The 22,067-nt window shown below is 35.8% G+C and overlaps 2 protein-coding genes across 2 annotated transcripts; one reads left to right on the plus strand and one right to left on the minus strand.

Moving 5' to 3' along the window:
• The first annotated feature begins 6,683 nt into the window (after positions 1-6,683).
• Positions 6,684-8,033, plus strand: LOC133326952 (coiled-coil domain-containing protein 22 homolog). Its single transcript, XM_061535561.1, has one exon. It carries the CDS (start codon positions 6,684-6,686, stop codon positions 8,031-8,033), a length of 1,350 nt encoding a protein of 449 aa, XP_061391545.1.
• A 7,882-nt stretch (positions 8,034-15,915) lies between these two features.
• Positions 15,916-20,528, minus strand: LOC133326953 (mucin-2-like). The gene is made up of 7 exons (XM_061535562.1): positions 19,445-20,528; positions 18,101-18,687; positions 17,327-18,040; positions 16,623-16,798; positions 16,340-16,550; positions 16,132-16,275; positions 15,916-16,068 (listed from the first exon to the last, which is right to left on the minus strand). Exons 1-7 carry the CDS (start codon positions 20,526-20,528, stop codon positions 15,916-15,918), a joined length of 3,069 nt encoding a protein of 1,022 aa, XP_061391546.1.
• Between the last annotated feature and the right edge of the window lie 1,539 nt (positions 20,529-22,067).

A 22,067-nucleotide genomic window follows, 5' to 3' on the forward strand; every position in this document is an offset into this window, starting at 1 on the left:
CTTTAATTGATTTAGAATCTGATGAATTCAAAGATGAGGAGTATACTCAGTTGATTGAAGTGATACGCGAAAACGAGGATAAACTTCCCGATTTAAAAATTGTCGATTCTTTCGTTTACAAGAAGACTCTTCCTTCGGATGGCAATCCAGTTCATGAGAATTTCACTTGGAAACTTTGGGTTCCTACTGGTTTAACCGAATCACTTATTGAGAATGCACATAAGTCTATAGTAAAGAGTCATTGTGGTATTGGTAGAACTATAGCTGCACTTAGACAATATTTTTATTGGCCTAAGATGGCAAGACAAGTACGAGACTTTGTAAATCGTTGTATTGTTTGTAAGGAGACAAAAGCTCCAAATAAAATCTTAAGAGCCAAAATGGGCAATAAAACCGTTACGGACAGGCCATGGCAAAAGATTTTTATTGATTTTATTGGTCCATTTCCACGATCGAGGTTAGGCAACACATTTATTTTCATCGTGTTAGATCACTTGACGAAATTTGTTCTTTTGAAACCAATGGCCAAAGCAAATTCGAAAAATGTCATTAAATTTTTAGAGTCTGAAGTTTTTCACAAATTTGGTGTGCCACAATTAGTCCATTCTGATAATGGCAAACAATTTGTATCTTTTGAGTTCACTTCATTTTTAGAGAAGTATGGTTGCAAACAGATTCGAAACGCGGCGTACTCTCCCCAAGCGAATGCTTCCGAGAGGGTCAATCGGACAATTATCGCGGCGATCAGATCGTACGTTTCGGAGGATCAAAAGGATTGGGATAAATATCTTTCCGCAATCGAATGTTCTTTAAGATCCACTTTACACACATCAACCGGATTTACACCATATTTCTCACTATTTGGAACACACATGATAACACACGCGAGTGAGTACGATTTAGCACACAAACTTGGAATTTTAGAAGACGGTACGGTAGATATAGTTACGAAACATGACATTCTACATTTAGTTCGAGACAGGATTAAAAATAAATTGCACGATGTTTTTGAAAAATCCGCCGCACGCTACAACACACGATCGCGCGAAGTTAATTTCAAACCGGGGCAGGAAATACTGAGACGGAACTTCATTTTGAGTGACGCTTCCCGCCATCTTAATTCGAAGTTGTGTCAGAAGTTTGTGAAGTGTAGAGTTGTCCGGAAGGTAGGGACCTCACTATACGAAATTGAAGACCTTCAGGGAAAGAAATTAGGGGTCTATCATTCGAAAGATTTGCAACATATGGTACCGACGAAATAGTTTCTCCCGGCTTTCGTTTTGATTTATCAGGGTCGCGGTTCTTCCCCACTTCTCTTATTCTTCGGTTGACTTCCCGAATCAGTATGCTTCCGGCAGGCCTCCACCAACGTGTTCGGGTTTGTTATGTCACCCTCGTGTTAACCTACCATAGCCCATCTGTCATCAGTCAATAATCGATCATGACATCGATTAGTCGATTGTTCCTTTTTGCATATTCTTATGCAAGTTTCGGACTAAGGTGCCCTTACTCATTTTTCCTTTTCGCACCGATTGCCATTTTGGCGTCATTCTAAAAGTGTAATTCGAAATAGTAAGACGTAGCGGCAGACCACAACAACAAATTCTACAGTGCAAAGTTATATACCGGTGCAAAGTCCTATTAAATAATTGGAAGTGGAGTGTTATTTTTTTTTCTTATCCCTCCTGTTGGAATAAACTACTTTTGCGGAAAGTAAGCGGTTTTGTGGGTAGGTTTTGGTGAAACTTACACACCAATGTAAGTTAGCGAGTTTGTATAGAAGTGTTTTTTTTTTCCAGAGATTTTTTTTTGGAGCGGTAGTTATAACGGTTGCCTTAACGGTATCTGGTGTACCTAGAGTGCCACGTGCTTATCCCGGCCCAGGAATTCTATTACCCTCCTGTGGTATACAGTGGAAAATTACCACACCAAAAACCAACTGTTGCCGTCATTATTTTTTTTCCTTTTGGCATTGGTATAACCACACCGAAGGCGACATTAAAATTTCTTTGGACAATTTTTTTTGAACGCCACACACAATTTTTGGGACTTCATCATATACGAAGCCATCGTCAGAACCACCATCGGCATCAACGAATACCTTCCATCAGACAAGTCACTCTTACAGTAAAGGTTTGGTATCGATTCCCCAACTGTAAGTACACACCTGGAAAAGTGACAGTTTGCGTCAACTTATATTTTTTGTCCTCGTTTGGTACCCTATCCGACCAGTCACAGACCGGGAGGTTAGGGGCCACATTTTTTTTTTATTTGTTACTCGACGGTCAGCCGAGTTTTGGAACAAAACCATCATAAATTTAAATGATCAAATACACTCCTAAAATACTAAATTGTTTAGACTTGAAAATAACATTTATAAAAGTGAGAATTCCCGCCATTTTGTACACGAAATTCCACCGTTTTCTTTGTCTTCTCCAAATTCATTAGAATTACATCAAAATTAAATCTGTCAAATCAAGTTAATGTCAAAATTGAATACTCTTTCGTGTTATAAAGCAAATTTAGTTGTAATTGCATACTTATATTCCTATATATATATTAGATATATCTATTTTATAAATTATATATATACCCTCGTATAGTATCGTACCTAATATACATACATATATATAGTATATATATTAATATATATACACACATAAAAAAAATATATAATATATAATAGTATATAATACAAAAAAAAAAATAAATATAATTATATAATGATATATAATAAACATTGTATATATGTACAGTTATTATAGGTGTATGTATATATGAGCATACATTTGTAATATACATGCATACACTCATACATATATAAACGTACATACATATTCAATTTGAATGATTGAATTTATATAATTTGTGAACATTTTGAATTTAAATATTAAATATTAACCCCTATATATATTTATATAGTTATTATTCTGGATTTAAATTTTTATAAAAATATTTTCTTCGAAATTATAATTTTGTCAAATGTTTATCCCTATTCGTATACAATTTTATTTGAACAATTTAAGGATAAATAATTACACCATTGAGCTCGATAGGTTATAAATATATCCTTTATAAATATATATATATATATATATATCCTCTAGTATACAATATAGTGCACAGTGGTACTTGAATTGGGATGAACATACCAATGTAATTCAAATTTGTATGTACTTCCATTATTGACATTGTCGATTGACACCCAAGTAAATAGATTTCAGATTAATTTTTTTATTATCATTATGTAGTATATAATATTATGTATTATTATACGATCTAATGTTATTATATCAAAGAAAATAAATATGAAAAGAATTTATGAATTAAAAAATATGAAAATAATTAAACATAACAATATGTTTTAATCAACTATATAAGGGGATAATGTAAACTAAGGTGAAGTCGATATAGGTATTGGGGGCATCTCACCATGGTGGGAGCCCAAAAAGGGGATTCATACAGGAATCCATAGGGTGGGCGATAAAGGTATCCAATGACATCTGGATACCAGAAAACAACGCTGTCTGGAAAATAACGCAACAACAATTTATATCTTTTTTTTTTTTGAATTTTATTTTACATTAATAACTCAATTTCTTGTTGTCTCTGTTATGCACACCGCTGAGAGTGCCGACTGAGAAGAGCCGGAGCAAACCTAAATAAATCGATACCACCGTCATCTAGGTATTGTTAAAAGATATCGACCTCTCGTTTTAAGAGCATGCAATAACAGTTGATCTTACAACAATCGTTTTAGTTGAATTAATCATTATACTTCCGGTATAAAACGCGATATTGGAACGGATGATCTGTGGCACATCGACACGAACAACTTCCTGCCACTTCGTGGTTATTAGGCCGTTTCACAAATCTCGAAATACGACCTGTGGTTAAGTTGTTCCCTCTAAACATTAAAATCTTCTCTCTTTCTCGTAGATAAGGAAATATAAGTAAGATTTTTAAGATTCCTTACTGAGGATGACGTCCGCAAGTCTAGGAATGAAACAATTTAAAATTATGATGCTCATGGTTTCTCTGGCCTATGCCTACAACTAATTAAGCTGCTGCATATCTACTACCTTCGATTTTCGATACTATCTATAGCTTTGTCAGCGTTAACGGTGATGCTCATAGAGTGAATCGGCTGAATCCTTGCACCTTAAAAGATTAACGTTGATGCTCATTGAGTGGATCAGCATGAATTCTTGCACCTTAAAACGTTGTCGGTGATGCTCATAGAGCGGATCACATTAGATCCTTGCACCTTACAATACTATAGATATATCGAAAATGGATTCCAATCGGCAGTCAACCGAAAACTACTAATTTTATGCTGCCTTCGAGGTCAATCTTCTATTGTCCTCGCTGCTCTACGAGCGCTAATTTGCACATCATAAATATATTTGAAAAAAATGAAAAGAAAAAAGTTATTAAAATGTCCACTACTGACGGTAACGCCTTTTTATTTCAATATTTTATTGAGATCAATATATTTCTTTTATCTTTGCAACATAGCGGGATGTTGCAACGGCGGCGGCAATGTTTAATTAAGAATAATATTCAGATTTCTATTTATTTGTCTTACTACCTTAAATTGCAACTTTGCGCATTCGGGGCAAAGTATTGCTGTCAAAGTCAAATCACTGACGTTTGGTTTACGCGCCCGCCTTTGCATCAGTCTGTCTAGAAAAAGTCTCAAACTACGCTTGATGGATTTCGTCCACTAAGCTTGCACAGAGCATACCAACACAAATTATAATAAAAAGGTAATATTGTTTACGACAATAAAACGCCAATATTCTATTGGACAAATTCTAATATAATTGTGTTTTCTTTTATTTGGGTATTTATTTTCATATTCCCCACTTAAACACATGTCATCAGAATTTTCTTTTTCAAATAGCTTGTTTCTCCTTTTACATCGAAATCTCAACTTATTTGAGTGTATTATTAACCCTACGGTCAATAACCAAAAAAGTATACGTAGATCAATAACCGTGGTACATTTGTACCCATCCAAAGATAGCTCTGTAACTCATTAAAAAATTGGACTATCGTGAGGTTTTTTATTTTAAATTAGTCTATACGGATCTGGCCTAGATGTAGGAACTCAAAATTATATATACATTAAAATAATATATATTTAAATCCAGGCTTAAATGATAATCTATCTAAAACAATCATAGTAAATTCGTCATAGCTTTCGAATGGGTTAAGCTTTTTTAGTTATTTTTTTTTATTGGGATCTTATTTAGGTGTTCATCAACCTTGTCCCTGTTTTTGTCCCTGTATGCCAAGGGAAAACCAGGGTAGTTTCTGACTTCCACGAGTCACCCTGATGACCCCATGTTGTCTAGGGCCACCAAAATTTGCAGAGGGGTTGATGAACACCTAAATAAGATCCCAATAAAAAATAACTAAAAAAGCTTAACCCATTCGAAAGCTATGACGAATTTACTATGATTGTTTTAGATAGATTATCATTTAAGCATGGATTTAAATATATATTATTTTAATGTATATATAATTTTGAGTTCCTACATCTAGACCAGATCCGTATAGACTAATTTAAAACAAAAAACCTCACGATAGTCCAATTTTTTAATGAGTTACAGAGCTATCTTTGGATGGGTACAAATGTACCACGGTTATTGATCTACGTAGGTAATAACTTTAAAAAATTGTAAAAATTATATATATGGAAAATATTTATAATTTTTTTTTTCGATTATGTGTTAAAATACCTCAAGAATGATTCCACAAAATTTGATCCAAATATCTCCATTATTAAAAATTTAACAGCAATTTTATTCAAAAAAAGGTACAAATGTACCCGGTTATTGGCCGTAGGGTTAATTATTCTCTTTATCCTGAATATTGTAAGAACCCATAGCTATTTACTTTTTCATTCATGTTTTCCATTTTTTCTGAAAATGTTTTTTTTTTATTTTTATATTTTCATTTTTCTATTTTCTTAATTCAAATGTCTCATATAAAAAATTGTAGAATCTTTTGTTTAAGTTTCCCCACAATTGTTTCTTGTTTTGTACGCTACATTATGTAGATTAAAAAATTTACATTCTGCTGCATATATAAAAACTATACAATTTTTTACTTTTCATTCATCATTTTCAATTTTACTGAAAAAAATTGAAAATTTTATAAATATTTTCATGCTGTCAAAATTAATTTATTTTCGATAAAAACTCTCAATTGTTAGGGAAGGGACAAATTTCTTGGTTATTCAGAGAGTGATTCGAATTAAACAATGTACAAAAGTCGGTGTTCGCTCAGACAATTTTGTATGGGGAACTAAGTAATAACTTCATAATTAAGGGTCGAACAACGAATGAGAGAGCGAACAACGCTCGTCTGTAAATGGCATAAATTCATCCGTATGCGTACGATTTTATTCACTTCAAAAGTTAAATTCGTATAAAATAAATAATAGAATTATAAATTTATTTGGGCGAACAATTGTTTGTGTTTAAAATTTTATCTAGTAATATTTCTCATAGTTGGCAACATTGCTTGTCAAATCCAAGTAGCAATTATTTACTTTGACAGTTAATCGTATAGTCAGCTGTGCTAAAGTGAATACCTTTTTTATTGTGTTTCTATATGGTAGCTAGAGAAGGCCACTGTTTTTGCGAATTTTTGTAAACTTTCCAGACTTCAAAATGGATGAAGTTGACAAAATTATTATACATTCATTAAAACAAATTGGATGCAAACTAGAAACTGATGATAGTGACGTTTTCGGCTTGAACCATTTTACACCAGACCTACTTGTGCGGTCAGTATCAAGATGTTTACAGGAAATTAAGCCGGATGTAGTTCTACCCAAATCATTGCCTGAAAATATGAATATGGCTCAAAGATTTACCATTGCATCTACGCTGGCGGAGACGTGTATTGCATGTGGATATCGCGGTGACATTGGATATCAGACGTTTCTCTATCCGAATGTTGTAGATACCAGACGGCTGTTTATGTTCCTAATCGAACAATTACCAAAACTAAATGATTCATTGGATGCAATAGAGGGTGGATCAGAACGAAATGAATACAAAATATTATTGAAGGAAATTAAAACGAATATATCTAGGGAATTAAAAGCACCATGGGTTCCGCAGTATTGTCGTGGTTTAGCGAATAGAAAATCCGATGGGAATAGTAGTCTTACAGTCGACTTTTTACCCCACTTAAATTTACACATTCCACAAGTGGAGGGCGATTTGCAGTCCAAGGAATTTTATCAAGCTCCAAATATATTTCAACAGACCACAGCAGCTGATTGTGATCTGGTAAGTTCGGTTTTACATAAATGTGCCATCGATTTATATAGCCCAGCACAAAGTCTACATGGTGTACGTATAACTGATATTAATAAACCGGATGCAATAATACCTTCATTGCAAGCCATTGATGTTAGCAGAACGGAAAACGTGGAAGAAGCTGATCGCAAAACAGAATCAATACCGGCCACTCCTCTCCAGAATCTTATTAAAAATGTTGAAGAGTTAAAACAAACTAATGAATCGTGTGTGCGGGAACTTCAAGCCTGCAATGAAAAACTCAACAATTTACGCCTAGAACGAACAAGCGTTGTAGCAGAAATGGAAAACTTGCGAAAAGATCAAAAATTACATGAACGAACATGCGTTATATTGGAAAATCCCAATGAAAATATTACTAAACTAGAGGTGCTGATAGAGAAAACACGGGAAAGGCGCCTTACCGTAGAAAATCAATGGCAGGCACATCGAGTACCAGCCCTCAAACAAATTGACGAATTGCAAAAGCTGAGACATTCGAAAAACTTACAAAACATCCAAGAGCTGCGACAAGCTATACAGGAGTATGAAACGAGTTTAAAGGATAAAACCAACATTCACATGCAACTAGCAGAGGAATTAAAGAAACGAGCCGTGGGAATTGCACCACGTAAAGAGTACACGCGACGAATTTATGCCGCCGCCACTGTTTATTTACTCTTTTTTGTTATTTATTTACTTCAACAAATTTGAGTTATTCCTCTTTTATGTAGTCAATACACTTTTGCATTGATCTCTATTTATCTTCTCGTTGCCCTTTATTTATGTGGCCCTTTGCTATGTGTACACATACATGCACAAAGTTATTAGTATGTTGTTATTGTTTAATAACGGCAATGTCTAGTGGACGAAAACAAGTAGCTTCAAAGGGCAACGAAGATATAACAATAATTAGTTCGAATTTGAATACGCAGCGAGCAAATTGTTTTTAAAGCGCCATAAACTTTTGTTATTAATAAACATTTTATGTGAATAATTATTTTCAAAGTGTTTTACTTTAAAGTGGGCGACTATGAAAGTTGTTCTGCGTACCGAACTCAACATTCTTTAAAAACAATTTGACTCTTTAAAAAACTATTTAACAAGAGTTCATCAGAGCAAAATCAAAATAATTCCCGCGAGTGCTGTAAATTATTACCGTGGTTTCAGTAATAAATTTATTATTTCAAAGAGAGTGTACCAGTGTTTGTGGCTCATAATAGAAAATTTGAAAGCTGTGAAAAATCAAAAAAAACCGCTGATAAAGCATCGCATTTAAAATAAAGGAATTATTTTCGGGAAAATAAAGAAATTATTTTCTAATTAAATATTATTTTTAATCGTGTTTCAATAATTTGACGACATGTCAGAAACCGATTATAATTGCAACAAATGTGAATCAAAAGACACCGAGCGTATGGTGCAATGCGATTCTTGTGACAAGTGGTTCCATTTCGAGTGTGTTAAAGTAGACAGCAATATTGCAAATGTAAGCTGGAGTTGTTCGTGCTGTGGTGACCAATCTGTAGCCCAAGGTAACGAGTGTGAAGAAATGCATATTCCAGCAGTAAATAATACCGCTGATTTCTCCGCCGGGAGGCAGGCTTCATCGTCACCAGCCAATATAGCGCAACCTGGTACATCGCAAAAACAACAACAAAAAGAAATGGATCCCGTTTTTGAAAAAGGTGCATATAAAAAGGCACTTAACCAAAGTACAAGTAAACATGGCTCCAATACTGTGTCATCAATACCAACAGCAATGTCTCAAACGACAGCTATGTCACTGACGAAAACGACGTCGACATATTCAAACAGCGTAACTAAAAATTTTCATCAAGATCGCCATTTTGAGAATTCCGGCCATTCGGATGTGATTCGATGCAACATGTCTCAGACTCAGTTGCAGCTGCAGATGTTGGAAGAGGAAAAAGAGTTACAAAGGCAATATTTGGAGAAGAAATATAAAATTCTGTCCCAAGGCAACGCAAGCCAGCCATCGTGTTCCTTTTCTCAAACGTTTACAACATTTCAACCAACAGCAGCTCAAATTGCAGCAAGGCAAGTGATACCAAAGGATTTGCCGAATTTTGATGGAAACCCAGAGGATTGGCCGTTGTTCATCAGCAACTTCAAAAATAGTACTGAGATTGCAGGCTACACTGATGGTGAAAATTTAATGCGTTTGCAGTCGTGTCTCCGTGGTCGTGCTAAAGAGTTGGTGAAAAGCAAATTATTGATTCCTTCTATGGTGGGTGAAATTATCCAGACTTTGGAAATGTGTTTTGGTCGTCCGGAGCATATTTTAGATGGCATGATCGACAAGGCCATGAGGATTCCACCATTGAAGGACAGACTTGATAGCATAATCGAATATGCTTTAACAATTAAAAATATTTGCTCTACAATGGAAGCGTGTGATATGAAGGCTCATTTAAATAATCCGATGTTAGTTAAAACATTAGTGGAGAAATTGCCGAATAATCATAAATTAAGTTGGGCTATGCATCAAAAAGATTCTAATGTTCCTATAGTGAAAGTGTTCAGTGATTGGATTTACAGCATAGCCGCTGCTGCCAGCCAAGTCGTGTCTCCAATAACGAGCAAGAAAGGAGCATCGGTGAATGCACATCAGCATAGTGACCCAAGGAAACCAACTTGTTTTTCGTGCAAAAGCGAAGTTCATAAAATCCAGAGTTGTGGCGAGTTTCAATCACTAAACTTGGAAGCAAAATGGAAAATAGTAAAAGAAAATAAATTGTGTCGCCAGTGCCTAAATTCACATCGCAGAAAATGTTTTTCCAATAAAGTTTGTGAAATCGGTGGTTGTAAAGCAAAGCATCATCCATTGTTGCATAACTATCAGTCCTCATTAAATGCGAGTTCAAATAATTTCGTGCCAACTGAACAAAGCCGAAGTGTAAATTCTCATCGTGACAGTGATAAAGAGAAGACATGTTTTAGAATTTTGCCGATTCGAGTTTTTTATGATGGTGGCTCAGTGACAACGTTTGCGTTTTTGGATGAAGGTTCTTCTGTGACTCTTATGGAAAACGAATTCTTTGATAAACTTGGAATTAAGGGCAAGAAGGAACCTCTGGAATTACGTTGGACAGGCAACACAACTCGTTCTGAAGATGATTCGGTCAAAATAAATATTGAAGTGTCTGGTGTAAAAAGTGATTCTCGTTTTGTGCTGCATGATGTTAGAACAGTGAAGAACCTTGAATTGCCCAAGCAAACATTAAATTTTGAAGAAGTGGTGAAATATAATCCGCATTTAAAAGGATTGCCGGTCGATTCATACGTCAACGCCAAGCCGACGATTTTAATTGGCATTAATAATTGGCGAGTAGCAGTCCCAATGAAAATTCGTGAAGGTGGTTATAACCAGTTTATTGCAACGAAGACTCGACTTGGATGGACTCTTCAAGGTAGTGGCACGGATGTTGGTAAAATAGCTTCGCTGAATATACACACCTGTGAATGTGAACGTCGTTACCAAATCTTGCATGATGAAGTTAAAGAATATTTTTCCTTGGATGTGTCTCAACCGAAAAATATATTGTCAATCGAGAATCAAAAAGCCATGCATATTTTGGAGAATAACTGTGTAAAGAGAGATCGACGATTTGAAGTGAATCTACTTTGGAAAGATAGTGATCCTCAATTACCTGACAGCTATAATGTCGCAGTTCATCGATTAAAGTGTCTCATGAGGAAGTTTAAGAAAAATCCTGAATTAAAGCAGACTATGCAGACGGAAATCGACAAGCTTCTCTCAAAAGGATACGCAAGAAAGGTTTTTGACTCCGAAATTAATAATTATCCTGGTCGCACTTGGTATCTTCCTATTTTTGTGGCTCTTAACCCAAATAAGCCTGGTAAAGTTCGTCTGGTCTGGGATGCAGCAGCCAAATCCAATAATAAGTCACTAAACGATTACTTGATAAGTGGTCCAGATTTGCTTACGTCTCTATTTAATGTGTTAATCGAATTCCGAGTTGGCCAAATTGCCGTCTGTGGTGACATTGCAGAGATGTTTCATAGGATCAACGTCAAAGATGAAGACATGCACGCTCAACGATTTTTGTGGTTCGAAGATGGTGACGTGAACAAAATCAGTGTTTATGTGATGAAAGCGTTAACCTTTGGAATTAGCTGTGCCCCATGTATTGCTCATTTTGTGCGCAACAAGAACGCGGACGACTTTCGGGAAAATTATCCCAGAGCAGTTAAGGCAGTTGAGTCGTATCACTACATGGATGATTTTATCGACAGTGTACAAAGTGAAGGAGAAGCCCTAGAGTTAGCATTGCAAGTTAAAATGATACATGCTGCCGGTGGCTTCCACATGAGGAATTGGGTGTCAAATTCAAAATTGGTACAAGAAAAATTAGGCGATGGAGAGCAGACGAAGAATACGTTTGGAGCTATTGAAAAAATTCTTGGTATGTATTGGGAATCCAATAATGATGTGTTTCAGTATAATTGCAGATTTTCACGGCTCTCGAGAAACGTATTCGAGTCGAATGTGGTCCCTACCAAGAGGGAGGTTCTCCAAGTTCTGATGTCCATATTCGATCCGCTTGGGTTCATCTCCCATTACACAATTGGATTGAAAATACTACTACAACAAATTTGGCGGTCAGCAATTAGATGGGACGATGAATTAAACGACGAACTATATAGCAAGTGGTCCTCATGGTTGTCCAATTTGGAGAAAATATCAAAAGTACAAGTTCCGAGATGTTACTCCAAGCTGTTGAAGTTCACTCAAGACGTCCAAATTCATACTTTTGTTGATGCTGGGGAAGACGGATATGCAGCAGTGTGCTACTTTCGCATACGATATCTCGAAGAGGTCAATATCGGTCTAGTAGCAGCAAAATCCAAAGTGGCTCCTCTCAAGCCAATTTCGATTCCGAGATTGGAACTTCAAGCGGCCGTAACCGGAGTGCGACTGGCAGACAAAATAGTCAAAGCAACGAGACTTCAATGCACACAAATATTTTTCTGGTCGGACTCAAAAACTGTACTGAGCTGGTTGTCCATGGATCCGAAAAATTTTAAGCCATTCGTCATGTACAGAGTTGGAGAAATTCTAGAGTCTACAAATATTACCCAATGGAATTGGGTGCCCTCGAGATTGAATCCAGCCGATTTTGCGACAAAAAATGGGTCCTGTAATGACGATATGTGGTTCAGTGGTCCAAAATTCCTTGAAGAAGATGACAGTTTTTGGCCGAAAAATCCCGTATTGACGCAAACCAAGGAAGATGTACGTAATTGTCTACTACATATTTCGAAATCACATACGTTCACCATAAATGTTGAGTATTTTTCATGCTGGAGACGACTTTACAAAGCACTGTCGCTATTTCTACATTATATGGAGAAGTTAAAGTCCGTGGTCCGTAGCAGCAAATTACCAGAAAATATTACATTCGAATGTGTCCAGCAAGCCAAACATATTTTGTACAAATTTGCCCAAAAATGTGGTTTTCCTGACGAAATATGGTGCCTCAAGAATAAGAAGCAAATAGAAAAAACCAGCAAATTGAACCCAATGAATATATACTTAGACGAAAACGAAGTTTTACGTGTCTCAGGAAGAGCTGAGATGTTAAATTGCAACAATGCAATAATTCTACCCAATGGTCATTACGTAACGTTTTTGGTGGTTCGATTTTACCATCAAACATTTCATCATTGTATGCATGAAGCAGTGATGTCAAATATTAAGTCCGAGTTTTACATTCCCAGATTGAGAGCACTTTACAAGAATGTACGAAGCAAGTGTCAAGAGTGCAAAAATTTAGCAGCGGCACCATGTCCACCTCAAATGGCAGCGTTACCGTCAGCCCGAGTGTCCAGTTTTGAACGTCCATTTACTTACGTCGGAATCGATTTCTTTGGCCCATTATATGTCACAGTCGGCAGGCACAAAGAAAAGAGATGGGGTGTTCTGTTTACATGTTTAACGGTTCGCGCTATTCACATCGAAGTGGCTCATAGTCTTGACACCAGCTCCTGTATAATGTGCATTCAAAATTTCATTAGTCGACGTGGCTCTCCCAAAGAAATATTTACCGATAACGGCACTAATTTTAAATCTGTTGAGAGAATGCTCCAAGAAGAAAGACGAAATTTGGAGTTCAAGAAGCTATGTTCCAAATATGATGTTATCAAATGGCGGTTCAACCCTCCAGCTGCCCCGCATATGGGCGGAGCATGGGAACGTTTGATACGTTCAGTTAAATCAGTTCTGTACTCAATGTGTCCAACCTTCAAATTTAACGACGAAACCCTACGATGTGCGCTCTATGAAGTCGAATTTATCATCAATTCTCGCCCGTTAACATTTGTGGCTCTAAATACAGTGGAAGACGACGCACTTACACCAAACCATTTATTATTAGGCTCAGCAGCAGGGGATAAACCTCTATGCGAATATGACTACGATCTGCGACAACGATGGCATCAAACCCAGCAATTTGCAAATAACTTCTGGAGAAGATGGGTACGCGAATATGGTCCAATGTTGGTACGAAGAAGCAAGTGGTTCGAAAAGGTTCCACCACCCAGCGTTGGAGATGTCGTAATTATAGTCGATGATACACTACCTCGCAACAAGTGGCCCAAAGGCATTGTAACCGAGATATTTGCAGCGAAAGACGGTCAAGTTCGCAGCGTAAAAGTCAGAACCAGTTCCAGCGAATACGAGAGACCAGTAGCCAAAATAGCAGTATTAGACGTCGGTATAAAGAAGGATGACAGTAAGCTCAAGAGGTCCTAGTTCGCTTACGAAGGGGGGAATGTTACCGCCGCCACTGTTTATTTACTCTTTTTTGTTATTTATTTACTTCAACAAATTTGAGTTATTCCTCTTTTATGTAGTCAATACACTTTTGCATTGATCTCTATTTATCTTCTCGTTGCCCTTTATTTATGTGGCCCTTTGCTATGTGTACACATACATGCACAAAGTTATTAGTATGTTGTTATTGTTTAATAACGGCAATGTCTAGTGGACGAAAACAAGTAGCTTCAAAGGGCAACGAAGATATAACAATAATTAGTTCGAATTTGAATACGCAGCGAGCAAATTGTTTTTAAAGCGCCATAAACTTTTGTTATTAATAAACATTTTATGTGAATAATTATTTTCAAAGTGTTTTACTTTAAAGTGGGCGACTATGAAAGTTGTTCTGCGTACCGAACTCAACATCTGTCTTATTGTGTGCCAGCAGCGAAGACGTTCTTTTGCGAGAGAATTCAGGCCAGATAGATTTTGCGATTCTACAACCAGGTTCTATCAACCATCTGTTGCCGAGTACCTCGCAGTAGAACAAGCGGATTTTGCCAATGAAATAGCCAATGGGAAGTTTCACAGATATCTCAATCGGAAGATTGGACGACTGTGAGACCCCTCGAGGCTATCGGCTATCTCATTCCCTTCAATGTCACTATGTCCTGGAACCCAACATAAGCTATCTGTCGTTTATTATTCAGATCATGATCCAATTAACAGGTCGTGTAAGAGGCGAATATTATCGGCCATTTTGGTAGAAAATCCCTCAAACTGTCAATTATTTTGTTTACGTTTTCACACAATTAAGGCAAATTTTAACAGTTCGGGTGAAATCATGTCGCCTCTAACACGACTTGTTAATTGAACCATGATTCAGATCGTACTTGCAATCATGAACTACGTTTGAGTTTATAGTACACGACTTTACCGCTTTAAGGGCCGCCTGACTATCGACACATATAGTCACCGGTGCCGTAATGTCGGCAGTAAGTGATTTTACTATCTCGGCCGCTTTCGTGATTGCAAGGATTTCTGCTTGAAAAACGCTACAAAGATTGTTAAGTTTATATGAGTTATATCTGCTGTCCAAAAGTTTGTAAGTGAACCATTTTTAAATGAAATGAAAATGATTTTTACCGCGTTCGTCTCGAATTATTTTGTTAACGAAGAAACTTTTCATGTTATTCCGTATTGTATTTCGGGAAGAAACCATAACATTTCATTAATTGTTCGTGTTTTTAGGTATGTGTTGAACTTGTTATGCTTTTTTATGCTTTTTTTATATTGGACAGAAGTAGTCAATACCTACATAGTTGTTAAGTGTTATTCACCTCCAATTGTCCTTCCTCGTATTACTGTACCGTGGTGTACAATTCCAATAAATCAAATAAACACACTTTTTCATTATGAACAAAAAACATGTTACCATATACGTATATATTTGTGTAATGTTAATATTTTATTCTCATAAATTTCTTTTACTTACAACTGCATAAAACTGCACTTTTGCTTCAAAATATTTTTTTTGTAACTATTTCCAAAAGTTAAAATTAAATTTCAAATTGCCACTGATGGTGGGTAGGTATGCCATCTACCCTTTTGATTTAGTATTTAACTTACAATGAAAAGAAACATAAAAACCCAAATGGATTAAAAAAGGTGTCATACTAAAACCTATCAAAAAACCATAAAAATGTTTTGTACATAATAGATATGTACACAATGATATTAATTTTGAAATACTTGTAATAGAAAGAAAAAAGAAACAAAAAGGTTGCGTAACTAAAAATGCCCTTGTTCGGTAATTTTTTTAATTTGTTCCAGACATTCACTGGATGTCCATTGCTCGGCAATTGTAGTGAATTCTTCGTCAAATGTTTCTTCAATGGCTCCCAGATAGCATTGTGTTACAGTGTTTTTCATTGATCGATATGACTGGGGAAAAAATATATGAAAAGTTAACCAAAAGTTCAACAAAATTTATTCTTCTCAACTAACCTCAGGAGGCATTGAAGCCATTTTTCTGGCAACATTTATAGCTTCCTCATTAACTTTAGTGCCAGTAGTTAGTTTGTTGACCAGACCCGCCAATGCAGCCTCGGTAGATTGTACTTTCTCACCTAACCAAAATAATTTGGTTTTCTAAAAATAGTAATAATAATTAATGTAATGCAATGCATTAAATTTTATAATGAATTCTTCTTACAAATGATCCACGTATTTTATTCAATTTATTCCATACACCATAACTTTCCGGTAATTGTCCCATTTTAGTATATGTCGTTTCGTATGTACACTTATCTCCAGCCACGACAATATCAAAAAATATCAATTGCATTAGGCCCAGATTCATAACGTGACCATTTACACCAGCTATCAATGGTTTTGGGTATGAGGCTAATGTTACCAAATATCTCCTGTGATGTGAGAAAATAATGTATACAACATTTATAATAAATAATTTTTGTAAAATATTCGCCGTAACTTACTTGACTGCTGAACATAAATTTTTCACCACATTTTTCCTTTTTTCAACTGCACCTAGAGCAAGTTCGGTCAAATCAATACCTTGGCAAAAATGTGCATCATTCGTTATAATAACGGTAACATGTGTGTCGGAATCATTTGCCATTTTCTCTAATATATCCGATAGTTTATTCAACATCTGAAATGAAACGTATATTTTATTAAGTTGCCAGTAATATAAAAAACACAATTCGACGCCTCCGAACCATAGTATGCTAAGTCTGAAAAGTGAGTTTTTCAGTAGAAGCTTTCAAAGTATAGAAGTTTCTTTAATCGTACGTGCCATGCTAAGTACATTTTTGCTTATAACTTTGGTTTGGTTTGGCCGATGATTACCAAAATTTCAGTGAATTTAAATTAAGGACCGTAGTATCTAAAAACGTGAAGAACTTTAAAACATGCTAAGTCGACTTAGCATACTATGGTTCGGAGGCGTCGAATTGTTGATAAATTTGAATTAACACTTGTTTATAATAATGTTAACTTTACTAATTTTATGTTAATGTTACTATTAATATTCAAAAAAGGAATACAAAATAAAACAAAAACTATACCAGAATTCAGTAAAGCTAAACATCATTAATACCCAACGTTATCAAATGCATTTTGATCTATATGTCTGATATTAATTTTAGTGTGGTCTAGGTCTAACTTCATTTTTACTTACTTGTGCTGTAAACGTATAACTCAATTTAGCCTTATTGGTGCTAAATATAATCTGAGCCATTTTAGATGATTTCTTTACCACAACATCTGAAGTATGTATCTTATCTTTGCCCACTGCTGATGCTGCTGCCGCCGTTGTCGTGGCAGCATTTTTGGCAGAATGTCCAACATCTTTGTTTTCTTCATCCAACGATGCAGTTGGACTACTACTGCTTGTCGCCTTACGTTTATTTGCGGCCGGCGCAGGTTTTTTCATATCGCTTGTCAGTGTTCCCGTTGCCGGACTTTTTGTACGTCTTTGTGTTTTCTTATTTTCTGGCTTGGCAAATTCAAAAGATTTCGGACTATTTTTGGAATTGGCGCCAGCGCGTTTGCCCTGCGTTACAACTTCGTCGGGGGTTTTTGAACTTGCATTTGGTGCAGGTGTTTCAGGCGTTGTCGTTGCTGATTTGTCTTCATGTGATTTTGTTGCATTGCTTGGCGTTGATGGGCCATCTAAACTCAAACGATTCAATGAAGCCGTACTTGAGTATGAACTATTCGAACGTCTACGTATTATCATGGAATCATCAATGTTTTGTTGTTTTTGTTTGTAAACATAATCCCAACCGGAAGAGGCACGTGGCTTGGGGGTACGTTTACCACCTTTAGGAGTTTGTTGACTTGTTGTAGGTGGAGGTGTTTTGACGGGCGAAATGGAATCTTTACGAGGTAACTAAAATCAAGAAACACGAAATATTTAAAACGAGTCCATTTTCTTTGCTGAATAACTTACCCTTTCACTTATGGTTGCAGCACGACTTCTCATCATGGGCCGTGTTGATTTCGTCTCAGCCGTTCCTAATTGTTCCAAAGAGTTGAGCATATTTACAGCTCCTTCATCGCCCATTAAACGATCGATTTCTGACACCTTTTTCTTCTTTGTTACTGTAACGGGACCGTTTGCAACTGGAGTCAGGGACCGTCTTTTATTGCCGGGCGATATATTTGACGCAGTAGGGCTAGTTGTTTTCGTTACAGAATCCACTGATGTGTTTAACTCTGATACCTCTTCTTTTTTGTTGTTTTGTTTTAGACTTGGATGCGGTTTATTGCCAAAATTACCATTCTCAGTATCTGATTTATTTTCCTTCGGTGTTACAGGCCTCTGAGTTTTTCTTGCTACATTTGTCGTCACCTCTTTCTTAACTGGCCTTATTGTTGTCGATCCCTTTGTTATGGTACTAGACGGTACGGTTGGTGATTCGGGTTTTGCCTTATTTTTATTACTACTAGTGACTAACTTGGCATAAGAAAATGTTGTTTCGGGTGCATCGGGATCCCAGATTATTTTGCGTTTTATAATGCGAGTACGACGAAAACCTAATATGGAAAAATGTACAAATTTAGTCGAATTATGTTTTTCGTTAATATTACAAATTATGGAACAATTTACATTTATTAACATATCCGCATGTCAAAGCATGGCGTAGAAATATACAGAAATAAAGATCAATAATATTAAATCACATTCGTTAAATTTTAATAAATGAAATATATGAAAGCGCTTGGATTTTGTAATCATTGTACGGATTATATTCTAATGTTCATTGTATATTCTAATATTTGCTGTAGATAAAAATCATCTGTCTCTTGTTATTGGATATGTACCTCAGGCTAATAAGGTAATGTGCCTCTTCAAACTTTGAGTGTTATACCCCTGATTTCTTCGGACAATTTGGAGTCTGTATGGTGTTTACGATAACTTTCGAAGAATGTAGCCGATTTGCCTATAGATATTTCGAACCTGCTTAAGCCAAATTTGATGATTGTTTACAAACTTTTGCGAAAGTAGTATTCGATTTGGTTTAAACCTCCCACAACATAATATTTTTAACAAACAATAATATGTCCGAAGATGGTCCCCCGTTTATATATTTAATTAGAACACACCTAACATTGTTAGGATATCTGTTGCTTATGTGTTTAAGTAATTGAGGACAATAATGATAGAGGGTATAAAATTAAGTTCACCATATAAGTTTCCGAAACGCTAACTGACTCTTGAGAAAGATTCCAAGGCATTTCATACAAAATTTGTATAAGCACAATAAATGATAAATAAAATTCTAAAACATACCTGTATGTGAACTTAAGACCTGTGATTCTTCATCGGTTTTTGTCACAATGACACCTTCGATTGGTGATGATGTCTCTTTTGTGTCATTCTCTTTGGATGTTGCAGGTTTTTTATCCGAATTTGTCGCATTGGATAAAATTGAATCTGGACTGTTTCGATTGTCAACAGACGGCGGTATAACAACAACACTGGTTATTTGTGGTACATTCGATTTGGACTCAATTATTTGTACGGGAACAGGCGTTTCCTTTTTATTTGCATTTGGCGGTGTAATATTTTCTCTACTACCGTCGTCGTCATTGTCTGTCCAATCGGCTTCCAGCGATGAAACTAAATCCATAACAGGATCAACTTGTTGCATTGGCTTGATGTCTTGTTTACGACGACGTTGTTTGTGGCGACCTTTATCTATGTTGGCAATTTGTTCCAATGCCAGAGCTCGTTCCTCTTCGGTTGTAAGAACGGCTGCACCATATGTTTTTGATGTATTTCCGGCCTTAGTGGGTGAAATTGTTGCAGGGAGTTCAATCTCTGCGGTATCATCGTCAACCACTTCCATAATCTGATATTCACCCTCCCCCTCAATTGTGACACCTTCTATTAGTTCGGTATCGGTAGTGTGTCCATCGTCCAGACCTTTCAATACAGCTATTAAATCTTCATGTTCTAACGCTGTTTCCCCCAATGTAATTGTGTCCACTTTAACTTCATAATTATTTTCATTCGTCTCTTTTTCGTCGGCATTCAGGCTGTTGCTTGCAACAATAATCGTATCGCCATTGTTCTCCGCATTATCACCGCATGGGGAATTTGATGTGGGCACCACATTCACATGTAGATTCTCTGTAGCTTCATCTACGTTATGCATTTTAGCTATTTCACGTTCCAGTGAAAACAAGTCATCAGTGTGTTCATCCTCAGTGAATTTGTTTTGTGGTTTTACTAGTATTTCGTTTCCGATTATACGTGGCGTGTCGCCACCACCTTCTTTATATTGGTTTGCAGTCTTTTTCTGTACTTGATCACTAGACGTGACTTTAGTCACAGCGTCAACGCCGGTCTTTCCCACCACATTGGACGACATGTTCAACTTCGAGGTTATGATATTATTTTCAATTAAAGATGTCAACAAGTAGCCCTTCAGCTACATTCACAAAATTCCAACCAATAATCAAAATAATTCAAACAAATGATGTTCTTACTAGCAGCAGGTAGGCGCCATTTTTGTCTGCGTAGTATGCATCGAAAGTGCAGTCAAAATATTTTCCAAGCTTCTTATCACCACTTGTCAATACAGTTGTCAAATTCTTAAAAACTGTTGATGGTTTTCAGCCAGATACAATGTATAACTGATCTTTAATATGTGTATATTGTTCTACAAATATTTTAATGACACTATAGGAATTCTTAAAAGCAAATAATTATTTATTCTGAGTTAAAAATCGACGCTGTCCCAATGTTGTCCACAAAATTTTTTCTAATTCAAAGGAACTACTCAGTGAAACGAACGATCGGAACGATTTCCAGCTCATGTAGAAATCGCCATTTTATGACATCGATATTTTTATCGATTTTAAAAGTATATTTTTAAAGTGGGGTACACACTATTAGTTTTTAATCAGAGTTGTAACCTAATAATTTCGCTTGTTTGGCTATTCATGTCAAGGCACGCGTATTGGGTAACACTACTGGTTTGAAACAGACCAAATGTTATAGTAGTAAAAATAGTGGATTCCTGCAATACGGGAACAGACCAATTATGTTTTTAAGAAAAATCCAGAAGGAAAATTGGGTACTCATAAAATTTAAAGCAGTAAATTTTTCTTTATAGACTAATTCGCAATTTCCAGCATTTTCAGATTTGTTACACATAACTGCTAATGGCTCAATTAGAGGAAATATGGAAATCATACCAGAAACGTTTTCTCGTAAACAGAGGCGTTGATCTCTGTTCGTTCTGTTGTGACTGATAGATTTTTTGATAAAATATATTCTGTACTACTCGAACAATCGATTTGATATAATAAATGCCAATATCAATCGATATTTCCTCACATACTGCAAAAATATTCCGGCCTTCTTCAATAAAGGCTATCGAAATTGAATCGTTCCTTAAGGTTAATTCCCATTTTTTCAGTTTTTATTTCAAATATTTATTTATTTTGAGAATTGTTTATTGTTTTCTACTAATTCTAGCAATTTCTTGTGCATTCGGACCTTTATTTTCTATAATAAGGGTTATTTTCTGAATGTAAGGTGTACTGTACAAATTTTTGGCAATTTTGATAGATTTTACAGATTTTTTCAAAAATTTTTATCAGTAAATGATTTTATCGGTGCTTACTTTACATAATTTAACTAAATTAAAGAGCTTTTTTAAAAACATTTTCAAAAAATGCAGTAAAGTAAAAAATCACACAATGTTTTAATTATATGGTCACTTCAAAGTCGAAGTATTTTCATAAAAACCGTTATTTATGGAAAAATTGCATGCAATAATTTTCCATTTTCACACTAAATCTCTTAAGTGCAGTATATCGAAGTGTTCTGAATAAAAAAAATTTCGAAAATACTTCAAACGAATCGAGGGCTGATCAAAAAATGTTTACCACAGTAAATGTTT

The sequence above is a fragment of the Musca vetustissima genome, unplaced genomic scaffold (assembly GCF_032173495.1).
Source record: "Musca vetustissima isolate MV318-11 ecotype Yass unplaced genomic scaffold, APGP_CSIRO_Mvet_v1 utg6038, whole genome shotgun sequence".
NCBI lineage: Eukaryota > Metazoa > Arthropoda > Insecta > Diptera > Muscidae > Musca > Musca vetustissima.